General features: G+C 44.7%; 1 protein-coding gene across 16 annotated transcripts in view; it reads right to left on the bottom strand.

The window, feature by feature from the left end:
* LOC147458929 (RNA polymerase sigma factor sigF, chloroplastic-like) overlaps positions 1-14,822 on the bottom strand; it is an 88,770-nt gene extending 73,948 nt beyond the window's left edge. For 6 of the 16 annotated variants that reach the window (XR_015187818.1, XR_015187819.1, XR_015187820.1 and 3 more), the window contains exons 1-6: positions 14,555-14,818; positions 14,073-14,183; positions 13,825-13,959; positions 13,606-13,721; positions 13,386-13,500; positions 13,153-13,245 (exon numbers count right to left, since the gene is read on the bottom strand). Coding sequence is in view for 6 of the 16 variants with exons in the window: in XM_086510346.1 (XP_086366472.1) it covers positions 13,153-13,245; positions 13,386-13,500; positions 13,606-13,721; positions 13,825-13,959; positions 14,073-14,183; positions 14,555-14,599 (615 nt within the window). In the remaining 10 variants the exon portion in view is untranslated. Of the gene's footprint in view, positions 1-13,152; positions 13,246-13,385; positions 13,501-13,605; positions 13,722-13,824; positions 13,960-14,072; positions 14,184-14,554 lie in introns of all 16 variants that reach the window. The other 10 variants (XR_015187815.1, XR_015187816.1, XR_015187814.1 and 7 more) reach the window with 6 other exon arrangements.
* Between the last annotated feature and the right edge of the window lie 487 nt (positions 14,823-15,309).

Consider the following 15,309-nt stretch of genomic DNA (forward strand, 5'->3'; position numbering starts at 1 on the left):
GTCACTTATTAATAATAAGTGAAAAATAGGAAAATAGGTCTGTGCACTGTAAAAATGCTCCTGATGGGTTTTGATGGTAATCTGATGATCATGCTATGTGCAACCAGAGGATATGCATCTATTCTAAGTGTCTGGACATGCACGGCCTGTGAACAGACTCACAAAAGTGCCAAAACACTTCCTAAGCTATGCTAACTGAATTGAATTGAACCCTAGTCATGAAGTAGCTTGTCCACATACACATAGGGTTAAATGTGCACATGACATCCCCTCCTTTTCAAAGTGAGGTACTGGTACCGAACCGTATGGCGTCGAGGGAGATCGCTAACAGCGTTAGGAATCCTGTGAAGGACTCTTCGCCGGCCCACTCTGATGCGTGAGTCATGCGATACTTGAACTCCATAAAGGTTTGCAACGCTTGCTTCTCTGGGCCGCGCCGAAAGCGACACAAAGTCATGTGTGGCTCCTTCAATGCTTCAACTTCGTCTATAGTCATGCGTCTACCTTCTTCAAGAATCTTCAAGGATGAAAATTCATGAAACCACTTTCAACACAAAAACATGAACATACCCATTCCACGTAAAGTGACTGGAAAAATTCTAGTCTTTTTTAGAGACTGTGCATGCAATGTAGATGAACATATAGACGAGTGCCAAACCGTTCATCAAAAACACACAAACAATGGAATCGAAAGCTCGGAAAAGCCTCCCGATGGGAAAACTCTTCTTCGCCACTCCCATGCTCACCACGTCCATGTGAAGTAACCATTCCGCTTCGGGTGATGACCATACACTGAAGGCTTGGGTTCTTAAGTTCATGAGGAACTTGGGATCTTGTGGTTCTTGAGTTCTTGAGGGTCTTGAGGTTCCTGAGGTGCTTGAGTCCTTGAGGTTCTTGAGGTCTTTCTTTAGCTTGCAATTTGAGTTAGAGAAGGATCTTCTCTTCACCCGAGCTCTTCTCTTTCCCGTGGGCGCACCCCTTAGTGGCCTTGCGCTCACACCAAGGTTGCTTATTCCCACCTCACGTCGATTGGCCGGCCGCTGAGTGCACGATCCACTCTCAATGAGTGAAAAGAGAAACAAGGGGAGGCTGGACAAGCCCTTCTTTCTTGGGTTTTTTGTCACTCTTCAAAAACACGATTAGGAATCAACATGCCCAAGTGGACTTGGGTTATGTGCGACCGCAACAAGCAAAAAATTTATGTGGTTCTTTCCTTGAGTGATATAGAACACTGTCAAAGCTCTGATACCAATGTAAGGTGCAGCGGAAGTGAATGTTGAACTTTGCTCAAGATGAGTGCTCCGAACTGTGCTCAAGGTTCCTTTTACGGAAGGGAGAGCCTTCCGTTCCTTTAGTGAGAGAGTACAAATGATCACAAACAAAGTGAATGACACTGTGAATGAAGGTACTGAGACTGAGAGATAGAGAGAGAAGCATACGACACCAGAACTGTTGTCAAACCCTCCTCCAAGGGCCCCTCTCGATGGCGAGAGAAGTCTATGCTATTGATTGCACAAATCTGGTACAAGATGCTGATGCAAGTTCTTGACGCTACAATGCAATGAGGTTCTAAGTCGGTGACGAGGGCAGCGACGATGAGGACGATGGCTGGCTGAAAATGCTGGTTTCAAGGGCTGAAAACGTTGGTTTTGTCTGCTGGAAACGCTAGACAGCAGGGCTGAAAAACGCAATTTCAACACGCTAAAAATCGCAATTTCAGTAGGCTGAAAATCAAAATTTCAGCAGGCTGCAAACGCTGGTATAGTGAGGTTGAAAAACGCGATTTCAGTAGGCTGAAAACGCTGGTATACTGAGGCTGAAAAACGCTGGTTTCTTGGGAGGGTTCTTGCTGGAGAAGTCGCGCTAGAGGGCCTGCTGCAAGAGATTGCCTGTACTCTCCTTTGCTTCTTCTGCTTCCACTAAGTGACTGCCAGTTTTCTTATATATTAACTTAGCAAAATTGCCCTACCCAATTTCCAAACAAAGTCACTTATTAATAATAAGTGAAAAATGGGAAAATAGGTATGTGCACTGTAAAAATGCTCCTGATGGCTTCTGATGGTAATATGATGATCATGCTGTGTGCAACCAGAGGATATGCATTCACTCTAAGTGTCTAGACATGCACGATCTGCGAACAGACTCACAAAAGTGCCATAACACTTCCTAAGCCAGGCTAACTGAAATGAATTGAACTGAACCCTAGTCATACAGTAGCTTGTCCACGTACACATAAGGTTAGATGTGCACGTCCCTTGAAAAAAGAGGTAGCCCTCCGAATCTTGGAGTGCTCTGAGTAACGCTCTCCAGAGAAAGCTATGTCAAACTGTTGTATGAAGGCCAAAGCCCTCGAAGCATCTCGAAACCCACAAAAGGATTCAAATTTTATTGAATGTCCACCTTCTTTAAACTCTTTTGTTTTCTTGCTCGTCTTTGAGGAAGTCATATTGGTTGGCTCTGTAGAAGTCCTTTTCAAAAGTGCTTGTCCATGTCTTTTTGCGAACATAGGTTCCGCTTTTATGCACTCGTCTCTCTTTTCGACTTTCCTCCCTACCTGAGAGGAGAAGCAATGGCCACACGCCATCTCTGGTAAATCTTATCAGTCAGGTAATTCTTCAGGTGTTTCACCAATCTCCGGTCCCTGGAGTACTTAAGTAATCTATCCACACAAATGCCTTTCTGGCAAACTTGTCCCGAAAAAAAAATTGACGTTTGTACTCCTTTTTGGCAAACTTGTCCAGAAAAAAAATTGCCCAAATCTTCATTCTTTTCTTCAATTTCCGCGCCGGATTTTCAACTTTTCTTTGCCTTCCCACTAAGAGGTGTCATCTCTATCAAATTCTTCACGAGAACCCATGTGATATCTGGGATTCTTTATGGCTTTATGCCCTGTAAGACAGAGCCATAAAGATGGAAGTGGCTAATAAGTCCGGGGTCAAGACACTGCAAAAAGGATCGGATCCTCCGTAGAAGAAGAATCTTTCTGTGCTTTGATACCACTGTAACAAACTTGGACACTCCAAGTCAAGATTCTACCGCGACACAACAGAGATACACTTCAAAACAATTCATAGTTCACAATTGATTTGACACGGCCAGGCGGAGTTCCGTGCCTAGATATGTTGGCCCAAAAGACTGGCGCCCCTTTCGATATTTCTTTTTGTATGAATCTGTGTTCAAAGTATAAGAGAGTGGGAGGGTTCTGTTAGGTGCAGCGAAATGAATGTTTGCGCTTTGGTCAAGATGAGTGCTCCGAACTGTGCTCAAGGTTCCTTTTGTTCTTATGGAAGGGAGAGCCTTCCGTTCTTAATGAGAGAATGCTATGATCACAAACAAAGTGAATGGACACTGTGCGTGCAAGTGTATGAGACTGAGAGATAGAGAGAGAAGAGAGATATGACACCAGAGACGTTGTAAAACCCTCCTCGGAAGGCCCCACTCTCGTCGGCGAGAGTGGTCTACTTATGATTGCACAATCTGGTACAATGGTATGCATGAGACTGATGCAAGTCTAGGCTCTATCGACAATGACGACGAGACCGATCTAAGGGCTGAAATCTGCAATCTTTCTACTGTTGTCCAAAAACGCTATGGGCTGAAATTTGCTAATCTTCTATCTGCTGAATTCTGACTCTATGTCGATGATGATGTCGATGGCGACGATGCGACGACGACGCGCTGAAAACGCAGATGCTGAAATCTGCGTTTTCCGGGCTGAAACTGTAAACCTGGCGGAAACTGACCGTGCGGCGAGGAACTGTTGCGGGAAGGTGAGATTTGTGAGGTTCGGGCCTTTATCTACGGGTGCTAACTGCTGAAAACTGAAAACGCTGATGTTCCTTGCTGTTCCGTCGCGGTAAAGCTGCAAAACGCCGCGGTTGATCTGCAACCAAAAACGCTAGGGCTGAATTTCTACTGTTGTCGCTAGTTGCTCTACAAAATGCAAAACGCTAGGCTACTCTGAGGTTTTGCTGTCGCCGGAATCTGCAAAAGCAAATCATTGGCTGACTGTGATGAAAACGCTAGGTGATGGCTCTGCTCCAAAAACGCTAGGTCTCCTCGGGGGGTTCTGCTGAAAGGTGCCTGTTGAGAGTGGAGCTCCTGCTGCCTCTTCTGCCAAATAGTGCTAGCTCTAGTTTGCTTATATACAACTTAGCAAAATTGCCCTACCTACTTTTGTTGGAAAGTCACTTAAATTAATAAGTGAAAAATGCCAAAAATAGGTAAAATAGGCTAAAATCACTGGAAAATTCCCCTGATTGATTCTGATGGGAATGATTATGATCATGTTGTGTGCAACCAGAGGATATGCATCTACACTAAGTGACTGGGCATGCACGGTCTACGAATAGACTCACAAAAGTGCCAAATCACTTCTAATCTAGACTAACTGGACTGACTGAACCCTGGTCATGCTGTAGCTTGTCCACGGACACATAGGGTTGGATGTGTCACATGACATCTCCTCCTTTTCAAAGTGAGGTACTGGTACCGAACTGTATGGCGTCGAGGGAGATCGCCAATAGCATCCGAAATCCTAGAAGGGACTCGTTACCGGCCAACTCTGATGTGTGGGTCGTGCGGTACTTGAACTTCATAAAGGTCTGTAACGCTTGCTTCTTTGGGCCGCGCTGAAAGCGACACAAAGTCTTTTGTGGCTCCTTCAATGCTTCAACTTCGTCGAGAGTCATGCTTCTTTCTTCTTCAAGAATCTCCATGGCTGAAAATTCCTGAAACCACTTCCAACACAAAAACATGAACATACCAATTCCCTGTAAAGTGAGTGGAAAAAATCTTGTTTTCCTCAAAGACTGTGCATGCAATGTAGATGAACAGTGTCAAACCGTTCACCACACACACGCAAACAATGAGATAGAATCTTTCTCTTTTGATCTAGAGCAATCAACTTTGGCAATTCACTACGGACATGCCCATGCTTGGTGCTCATACTTTCATGTGCTCTTTCTACAAATGTGTCATGCCAAGGAAGAGACGTAGAATGTGACTTCCTTGAATGCATACTTTTCAGCTTTTCATGAAAAATCCGCATACATTCGTGCTCATCCATGAGTGAAACGTGCTCAACGTACAATATGTCATGCCTAGGAAAAGGGATCACATAAAGACGCTGACTAAAATACAGGAAACAATCACGAATGAAACACTCGAACAATGTGTGCGTATCAATCATGCGAATTTCTTTGGACCTAGGCTCGAGAGTCAAGATCGGTTCTTCCTGAAGGGGTTCTTTGGACCTCGACTCGAGAGCCAAGATCGGTTCTTCGTGATCGATCGAATCTGCAATGAGATTAGCTTCGCTAGAAAAAGCATTCACTAACTCATCATCCTTGTGAACAATCACATCCTCTTCATGCAACTCATCATGCTTGTGAGAAATCACATCTTGATCATGCAAAGCATCATGCTTGTGAGAAATCACATCTTGATCATGCAAATCATCATGCTTATTAATATCATTCAAATCATCATGCTTATCATCATCATTCAAATCATCATGCTTCTCAAAATCATGCAAATCCTATGTGTCATGCTTGGGAGAAGAAGAGACTGAGAGAGTCTCCTTTCCCTAAATCTCTTGCATCTGTGCCTGAACTTGAGAATAGAGTCGCCATAACTCTTTGTTTTGTCACTCGCTCTGTTCTTGTCTTGCTATGGCTTCCTTTCTTGCTGCTTCTCTTTCTCTCTTCTTTTTGCGTGTCTGCGCTCCATTTCTGCCATTCTTTCTGCATATCTTGCTTCGCGTTCTAACTTCCTTTTCATAAACATCTAGTCCAACTCCTCCATAGGAGTTAGTGCAATCCTTGACGTAGATGGGGAAGGGTCGGAAAAACCTCCTGGTGGGGAAAATTCTTCTTCGCCTCTCTCATGCTCATCACCTTCAAGCGAAGTATCCATTCCGCTTCGAGTGATGACCATCCACTGAAGTCGTGGGTTCTTGTGGGTTCTTGTGGTCTTGGGTTCTTAAGTTCACGAGGAACTTGGGTTCTTGGGAGTCTTGGTTCTTAAGTCCACGAGGAACTTGGGTTCTTGGGTTCTTGGGTTCTCGAGGGTCTTGGGTTCTTGAGGTTCTTGAGGGTCTTAAGGTTCTTGAGGTTTTCTTTCGCTTGCAATCTGTGTTTGAGAAGAATCTTCTCTTCACCCAAGTTCTACTCTTTTCCGCAGGCGCACCCCTTGGCGGCCTTGCGCTCACACCAAGGTTGCTTTTTTCCACCTCATGTCCATTGGCCGGCCGCTAAGTGCACGGTCCGCTCTCAATGAGTGAAAAGAGACACAAGGGGAGGCTGGACAAGCCCTTCTTTCTTGGGATTCCTGTCACTCTTCAAAAACACGATTAGAAATCGACACGCCCAAGCGAACTTGGGTTCGTGCGACCACAACAAGGAAAAAAAATTCTTGTGATTCTTGTGGTTCTTTCCTTGAGTGATACAGAACACTGCCAAAGCTCTGATACAAATGTTAGGTGCAGCGGAATGAATGTTTGCGCTTTGCTCAAGATGAGTGCTCCGAACTGTGCTCAAGGTTCCTTTTGTTCTTATGGAAGGGAGAGCCTTCCGTTCTTAATGAGAGAATGCTATGATCACAAACAAAGTGAATGGACATTGTGTGTGCGAGTGTATGAGACTGAGAGATAGTGAGAGAAGAGAGATATGACACCAGAGACGTAAAACCCTCCTCGGAAGGCCCCACTCTCGTCGGCGAGAGTGGTCTACTTATGATTGCACAATCTGGTACAATGGTATGCATGAGACTGATGCAAGTCTAGGCTCTATCGAGAATGACGACGAGACCGATCTAAGGGCTGAAATCTGCAATCTTTCTACTGCTGTTCAAAAACGCTATGGGCTGAAATCTGCTAATCTTCTATCTGCTGAATTCTGACTCTATGTCGATGGCGACGATGCGACGACGACCGGCTGAAAACGCAAATGCTGAAATCTGCGTTTTCCGGGCTGAAACTGTAAACCTGGCGGAAACTGACCGTGCAACGAGGAACTGCTGCGGGAAGGTGAGATCTGCAAGGTTCGGGACTTTATCTGCGGGTGCTAACTGCTGAAAACTGAAAACGCTGATGTTCCTTGCTGTTCCGTCGCGGTAAAGCTGCAAAACGCCGCGGCTGATCTGCAACCAAAAACGCTAGGGCTGAATTTCTACTGTTGTCGCCAGTTGCTCTGCAAAATGCAAAACGCTAGGCTGCTCTGAAGTTCTGTTGTCGCCGGAATCTGCAAAAGCAAATCGCTGGCTGATCTGTGATGAAAACGCTAGGTGATGGCTCTGCTCCAAAAACGCTAGGTCTCCTGGGGGGGTTCTGCTGAGAAGGTGCCTGTTGAGCGTGGAGCTCCTGCTGCCTCTTCTGCCAAATAGTGCTAGCTCTAGTTTGCTTATATACAACTTAGCAAAATTGCCCTACCTACTTTTGTTGGAAAGTCACTTAAATTAATAAGTGAAAAATACCAAAAATAGGTAAAATAGACTAAAATCACTGGAAAATTCCCCTGATTGATTCTGATGGGAATGCTTATGATCATGTTGTGTGCAACCAGAGGATATGCATCTACATTAAGTGACTCGGCATGCACGGTCTACGAATAGATTCACAAAAGTGCCAGATCACTTCTAATCTAGACTGACTGGACTGACTGAACCCAGGTCATGTTGTAGCTTGTCCACGGACACATAGGGTTGGATGTGTCACGTGACAGGTTCTCACTCTCAGACTCTGCGTCCAGATGCTCTGAGAAGTGAGGCCCTGCCCACTTATTTATTGGTACAAGGGATGCCCAAAAGCAGTAAGCTTGAAAGCTTTTAAAAATAAAGCATCCAATCCCAAAAGCTTGTGTAGAATTAGCCAACAAAAATCTGTACAGCCCGCTTCTTGTGGAGATCCGTACACTGCCAGGCAGCCTGTCAGTGCGTTTGGCGCCGCAAAATCCGGAACTGCCGTACTGTCTGCCACGTGTACTGCCGGCCAGTCGGGGTGTGTCCGGGTCTGCTGCCACGTATATCTGCAGTGTGTCCAGGAGCATGCCACGTCACCCATTTGTAACAGAGTCGACACGGCCTGGCGTAGTACCGTGCCAAGAGATATTGGCGCCAAATATTGGCACCCCTCTCGGTATTTATTTTTATATTAATCTTTGAGCAAAGTACAATTGAGGCCGCAGGGGCTCGCTCTAAGACTCTACGTCCAGATGCTCTACTGAGTAAGCCCCTAAGGCCACTTATAAAGAGTTACAAGGGTTGCTAAAAGCAAAGCCACAAAAGCAAACAGCCCCGAAAGCTGTCAACGTAATTTGTGGAGATCCGTACGCTGCTTTCAACGCAAAAAGCGGAAAATCCATACGTTGTTGCCACGTCAGCACAGTAGGGCGTCCGTAATGGCGATGCCACATCATCAGTTTGTGACATCAGTTTGTGACATACCCCCTCTTGAAAGAATTGTAATCGCCCTTGATTACCCCTGCAAAAACAGACAGAGGCCATAAACTGTCTTAGTAGACACTGACTGTTAGTATCGATGCACTAGACATGACACATCTAGCACTTATACAAAACAAGTCACGTCACACGACATCACTCGACTTTATAGGACATCACATGACAAAAATCACAAAACAATTCATTGTAAATCTCAGACCGTGACCATCGGCAACGTATTTGTCCAATAGTCAGTTTTTGTTTGTCTGAAAGGCAATCATCTTTGTCGGTCCCACGAGAAAGGGACTCCTTTCTGAGTCAAAATGTGCAAAGGGGAAGCTACCTCTGCAAACTTTCGAATGAACTGCCGGTAGTGAGAACACAAACCCAAGAAGCTTCTAACTTCATGAAGATTCTTCAAATCTGGCCACTCACGTGTAGTCTCAATCTTGGTCGGGTCCATCTGTACTCTTGCTGCTGAGACGATGTGTCCCAAAAAGTTTATCTCCGGCAAGAAAAATTCACTCTTTTTGGCATTGATAACTAATTTGTGATCACGCAATGCCTGAAAGACTTGTAGTAGATGGTTATGTTCTTCTTCATCCTTGGAGAAGACTGTAATGTCATCAAAGAAAGTGTCGACAAAAGATCGATACTCTCGGAAAATCCTATCCATCATTCGGTTGAAAGTCGTTGGAGCATTGGTAAGGCCAAAAGGCGTCGCCAAAAATTCATACAAACCGAAACTTGACCGAAATGCTTTCTTGTAGACATCTCCCAAAACGATTCTGATTTAATGATATCCGCTTTTCAAATCAATCCTCCTGAAACAAGAAGATTCTTGTAGTCGGTCAAGAATATCATCAATCCTTGGAATCGGAAATCTATTTTTGATAGTGATTTTATTGAGAGCTCTATAATCAATGCACATTCTCCAAGATCCGTCTTTCTTTAAAACCAACAACACCGGAGAGCAGCAGGGTGAAGTACGACCCTTTTCCAGAAGGTCTTTCACTTGATTCATGATCTCTTCATTTTGGGCTCGGCTAACACGATAAGGTGGCCGGTTCGGTGGTGTGCTTCCAGGAATCAGATCAATACTGTGATCCTCATGACGAGAGGGGGGTAACTCGCCTTGCAGGCCCTCAGAGAAACAATCAGCAGGTGTGTCGAGAAAATCTTGGCGTTCTTTGTCAAGCTTAGACATGTTCGTTCTGTGTTCATCATTTAACAGATCAAGTAAACAAAGAGACTGGATTTCATTAATTTGGAAATGGCCGAAGCCGATACAATAGGGACGAAATCGCCCTTCAATTTTACATCAAGTATAATTTTTCGTCCTTTTCATTAGTCAAAGTCGCTTTCTTAGCCCGATAGTCGACCACGGCGTTGTTCTTATGGTACCCACGGACTCCTAAGAGGACGTCACACCCTTCCAAAGGCATGATGTAAAATTCCTCATGCCCTAAATACCCCTGACAATGCAAACGAAGTTTGCCAATGATGGGCGTAATGGCTATGTCCCGTCCGGGCGTCGCTAGAGCTGCCTCTGTTAGTGGTCCCATCTTGTCGGGTGTAATCTCGAGCCGCACCGCCAATTCAGGTGAAATGAAGTTGGCTCCTTCATCGAAGAAGATAAGGGCTTCTTGATCTTTTACTTTGCCCTAAGCTCGGCAAAGTTCTGTACTTTCATCTATCTGGCTTGGGTCAGTACCCATGCAATCTGGTACCAGTCATGCTTTCATCTTGCCTTTTCTGCCACGTTCCTCTGTTGCTCTAGAACTCTCTGGCCTGTCTTCAGTCTGTCCTTGTTGTGCCTTTTTGGGGCACTTTGCGGAGATATGCCCTTGTTCCCCGCAACCAAAACACTTCCCCTCTTTGATATAGTTAGCCCTTTCTCGAAGAGTCGGTCGGGGTCATGTATCTGCTTTTCTTGAAAACTCTTTTTCTTTCTACTTTCATTGTTAGAGGTCTATCTGGTCCTCTGAGTCGAGATCTCATCAGTGGGGTAAGTCAAATTCCCCAAACGTATCGAGAAACCCCGTTTCGCATGACCCATTAATTCTTGGATAGAATTCGACTTTTGTTCAAGGCAGTAGTCTCGCGGATCTATGTAGAGAGTCCGCAACAAAACCGCTCAATCTGTTCCTTAAAGGTGACCTGCTTAAATGAAGAGGTTGGTAGAAAAGAGTCCCAAAACCTCTCGCAATAAGCGTCCAAAGAATCTCCTTTGGTCATCCGAGGATGGTTCCAAGCGGTTCTTACATCCCGTTCGTACTCCCGGGTCAGCCAAGAAGACATAAAGAGCCTTTTGAATTTCAACCACTTGACTGGAGCTTCTTTCCTCAAAAGAAGGGTGGACCACCATGTTCGAGCATTTCCTTTGAGAAAAGATGTAGCCTTCCTAATCTTGGAGTGCTCTGAGTAGTGCCCTCTAGAGAAGGCTATGTCAAACTGCTGGATGAAGGCCAAAGCCCTCGGAGCATCCCAGAATCCAGAAAAGGATTCAGATTTTAACGATTGTCCACCTTCTTTAAATTCTTTTGTTTTGTTGCTCTTGTCCTCGAGGAAGTCATATTGATTGGCTCTGTAGAGGTGCTTCTTCTTTGCATAAAACATATGGTCATCAAAGTCCAAACTGTCAGAGGATGACTCCTCCATAGAGCTATCACAGACTGGGCGGAATCTGAGTTTCTTTGCCTTTTTCTTGTCCTTTCCGAAACTTTGCATTTTGCTTTTCTTTTTGCCCTTTCTGTCCTCCTCGCTTGAGTCAGAAGAGTTAAAAGATCTGTCAGAAGAAGAGGAAGAAGAAGAATTGGGTAGTCCTTCAAAGCGTACACGCTTCTTCTGCTTTCTTGCAGATGCAAAAGAAGATTGACGGCCCAAATAACCACGGTAATCAATCCCCTTCTTGCGCTTTTTTCAATTGCTTTTTGGATTTATTCCTCGTATCCAAAAGCTAACTGATCTAAGTCTGAACCACCTCTTGAAGTTCTTGTTCTGTAGACATCCTTGGAGAAGGGGGTTTCTTGATTGCCGGTTTGAATGGTGGTTCGTTGGCTTTATGCCATTGAGTGTGCACTTCAACGATGGATTGCTGAGACAAAAAATTTGCAAACTGAGGGTCTTTCGCAAACTGAATCATCTGCTTCGTGCACTCGTCAACTTGTTGTCGACGCTGCATCTCTTGAAGTTCATACTGAGTAGGCTGTGGTGGCCCGTACTCTTACTCTATTAATTCGTTTAAATCTTCTGCGTGGTCTCCTCCTGCCTCAGTGGATGCAGAAGAAGTCGACTAATCGATCGTGCTCTGATACCATTGTAACAAACTTGGACATCCTAAGTCAAGATTCTATCGCAACAAAGCAGAGATTCACTTCAGATTTATTCACAGATCGCAAGAGTCAACACGGCCCGGTGTAGTTCCGTGCCAAGGGATATTGGCCCCAAAGACTAGCGCCCCTTTCGGTATTTATTTTTATACTAATCTTTGTGCAAAGTACAACTTAGGCCGCAGGTGTTTGCTCTCAGACTCTGCGTCCAGATGCTCTGCAGAGTAAGCTCCTAAGGCCACCTATAAAGAGTTACAAGGGTTGCTAAAAGCAGAGCCCCAAAAGCATTTAAAATCAAAAGCAAACACCCCCAAAAGCTGCCAGCGTAATTTGCGGAGATCCGTACACTGTTGTCAACACAAAAAGCGAAAAATCCGTACGTTGCCACCACGTCGGCACAGTCAGCACGTATCGCAGAAATCCGTACAGCCACGTTAGTCTATCAGCGCATTATCCGAGCGTCCGTACTGGCTGTCACGTCAGCATGCGTCTGTGTGTGGGCACTGCCACATCATCAGTTTGTGACATCGATCTTCTCCTTCAACTCTTTTCGTTGAAAGATTATTTATTTTCAACTTGTTGATTATTCGTGTGCACTCCAGTTTGTGACAATGGTATCTGAGCTCGGATTCCTCTCTATCTCTGCAAAGGAGGACGATTCTGGGAAGGAACGGGACAAACCATGACGAGCCACGGAAGAATCGCTGGAGATGAACTTCAGCAAGTGCGAGCTCAACTCGCGGAATTGCATCAGCTTATTTCCTTGTCGGTTGTCCAAATGTTTTGGACAGAATCAAGAAGCTGCAAGGAATGGATGTCGATGGGCATCACGAAAATGTTATCGATGGAAGCAACCCACAGGAGGATGGTGTGGAAGGAGGAGCCAAAACGCACGAGGGATCTCCTGATAAGGAGAAACGGCCTTCCAAGAGCAAGGGCCAGGAAAAAGAACTTTCTCTGATTAACAAAAGCAAGAATGTCTCTATCTCTTCTCCATCATACTCTCCTGACTATACTACTACATCTACTTTTCATACAGTATCTAAATCTTCTCCCAAGAAGAAAACTCCTACTACTCTGCATGATTCTCCTATAGTGGTAGTCTAACACGATATCATATGTCCTCCACATAATACCTCATGTACATGCTGCAAACCTTTTTGTGTGAAAAATGCCAATTGATGAGACTTTATTTGTTCAATACAAGGTTGTAGTTTTATCCCCAATTGTTGTCTTGGACTCCACAGGAACCTTGAGGCCTTGCCTCATCCAGAGCAAAAGTTACATACTCAACATCTCAACATAAGCCAACAATGCTACAATGCATGAAGATGTGACACAAAAAGTAAATTAAAAATTCGTTTGAAGCATCGTAATAGTGTACCTCACGAATCCAAAAGTATGAATATGTAGAGAACTTGGTATTATGTGATATATCAAACTTCTCGGTACTTTTCATCAATCCCTTTGCACCTTCCTGTGTAGCCAACAAAGTATTTACATTCAGACCAAACTTCTATGGATGCAAAAGTGAAAATTGTTGACCTACTCATTAAGTAGCAAAAAGGAGGACAATGGATCCTTTAAAAGAAGTATATCCAAGCACAAATCATGTACCTGACATAGCTCTTGGTGAGAAAGTCCACGACCATGGAACTCCTTAGCCACAAAGGAAACCAACGGTAGATTAGCAGCTATCATCTTCCTTCTCGCTGCCCGTGCTTTTCCAACCCTTAGATAGATAAAAGAGATATCATTTCATGATAACTCTGAACACCCAAAGCTGAAAAAGATAAGTGCACTAAAAATTTGTAGAAGAGACATCAATCTAATCTACCTTGCATATAAGTGACAAACACAGCACCCTCCATGAGCTGCCCATTCCTCGTAGCTTGGAACTTGACCAAGCTTGCCCTCTAATTCAGTTTTCTTCTTTTCAAGAGCAATAAGGTCCTAGAAGACAAAAATAAAGTTAAGGTTTTTGATTGCCGCAAAGGGTGGCTATCACTCACAAATAGATGAGCAAAAAGAAGTTTAGATTGAACTATATATCTACCTGTACATCTGCAAAACATTCATATTCCTCTTCTTTGGTAAGTGGGGCAAGGGATCGAACTGGATATGCAGAACACAATAACTTTCTATTTAAATAGCTTTGTTGTTCACTCACTAAACTGTCTCGTCTTAATGCCTTGTAGCAAAAGAGATTGTAGGCATGTAAAACAATTAAATTACTCCATGTGAGCTCTCAAATCATTAAAACTAATTATGAAGGGCGAAGCAAAATCGTTTGCAATGCCTTACCTTGTCACGATGCTGTTTGCCTATAGACAGAGATCTGCGATGTATTCTCGAAGAATAAGAGACCAAATTGATTGAAGCATAAACTTGTGAATGGGTAACTTGCATGAATTCCTGCAAGAAGAGAACATGTAGGGATAAGGTCATTAATCATCTAAAATCAATGCATGCATGCAATGCGAGAGTACAGGAACACGAGTATGTGCCCACGAATCAAATAAAGTCGTGTGAAGGCAAATCTTTAAAAGATGCTGGGGACAGAGACTGTAAAAATAAAAGTTTGATGCTGGCGGTCTCTGCATGGGAACCATGATTTTGAGCGCCGACATGTTTTCGAGCATGGAAGAGAATTGTGGAGATTCTGCATTCTGAGGAGTTGAGGTTGGAGTTGGACTGCGGCTGATTCTCTCTCTCTCTCTCTCTCTCTCTCTCTCTCTCTCTCTCTCTCTCTCTCTCTCTCTGTCTCAGAAAATGTCTTCCCGTACATGAGGATCTCCCCACCTTCCTGCATCCCTCTTGTAGCCTCTCATGCTCCGAGCTCTCCTTGCTTCTGCTCCTGTTGGCAGCCAGTCTTCTCAAGCCTCCTCAAGATTTTCAAGGATGGCGCCAAGGGTTTGCTGGTGTTGCATGTTTCAAGGCTGCCAGGGCCTCCCTCTCCATATTGCTTCTGATCGCTGAGCGCTCATGAGGTCCTAGCCTTCCATCTCCACGCTGCCGCCCCTCGTCACACTCCATACGCGAACCTTAGAAACCTTTGGGAAAGAATATTTCGTATTCTGCAATTTTTTTTTAAAAAAAAATACCAAATAATATGGGTGGTAGATTTTCGAAAAATAGAGGAGAGGCTGAATTTGACGACGATGCTCACAGTTTTGGTGAAGGAAAAGGAGTAGCTCGAGACGTGCTGCAAGTGACAAGGAGGGGCGGGGCCATGTGGGGGTTTGCAACCTCTCTCTCTCTCTCTCTCTCTCTCTCTCTCTCTCTAACGACTTCCAATTGGGCCATATGGGGGCCATGCCCCTCCCCTCCTAACCGCCTCTCTCTCTCTCTCTCTCTCTCTCTCTCTCTCTCTCTCTCTCTCTCTTCCTTGGGTCTGCAGGGGAGCAACGGAGGCAGACGAGATTGGGACGTCTCTCTCTCTCTCTCTCTCTCTCTCTCTCTCTCTCTCTCTCATGCAAGCCGTTGTCCAAGCAAAGAATGTAGAGGATGTGGACACTCAAGAATTGCAAGAACGGCAAAA

This window comes from Adiantum capillus-veneris, chromosome 4 (genome assembly GCF_014529385.1).
Source record: "Adiantum capillus-veneris isolate H3 chromosome 4, ASM1452938v2, whole genome shotgun sequence".
In the NCBI taxonomy this organism is placed as follows: domain Eukaryota; kingdom Viridiplantae; phylum Streptophyta; class Polypodiopsida; order Polypodiales; family Pteridaceae; genus Adiantum; species Adiantum capillus-veneris.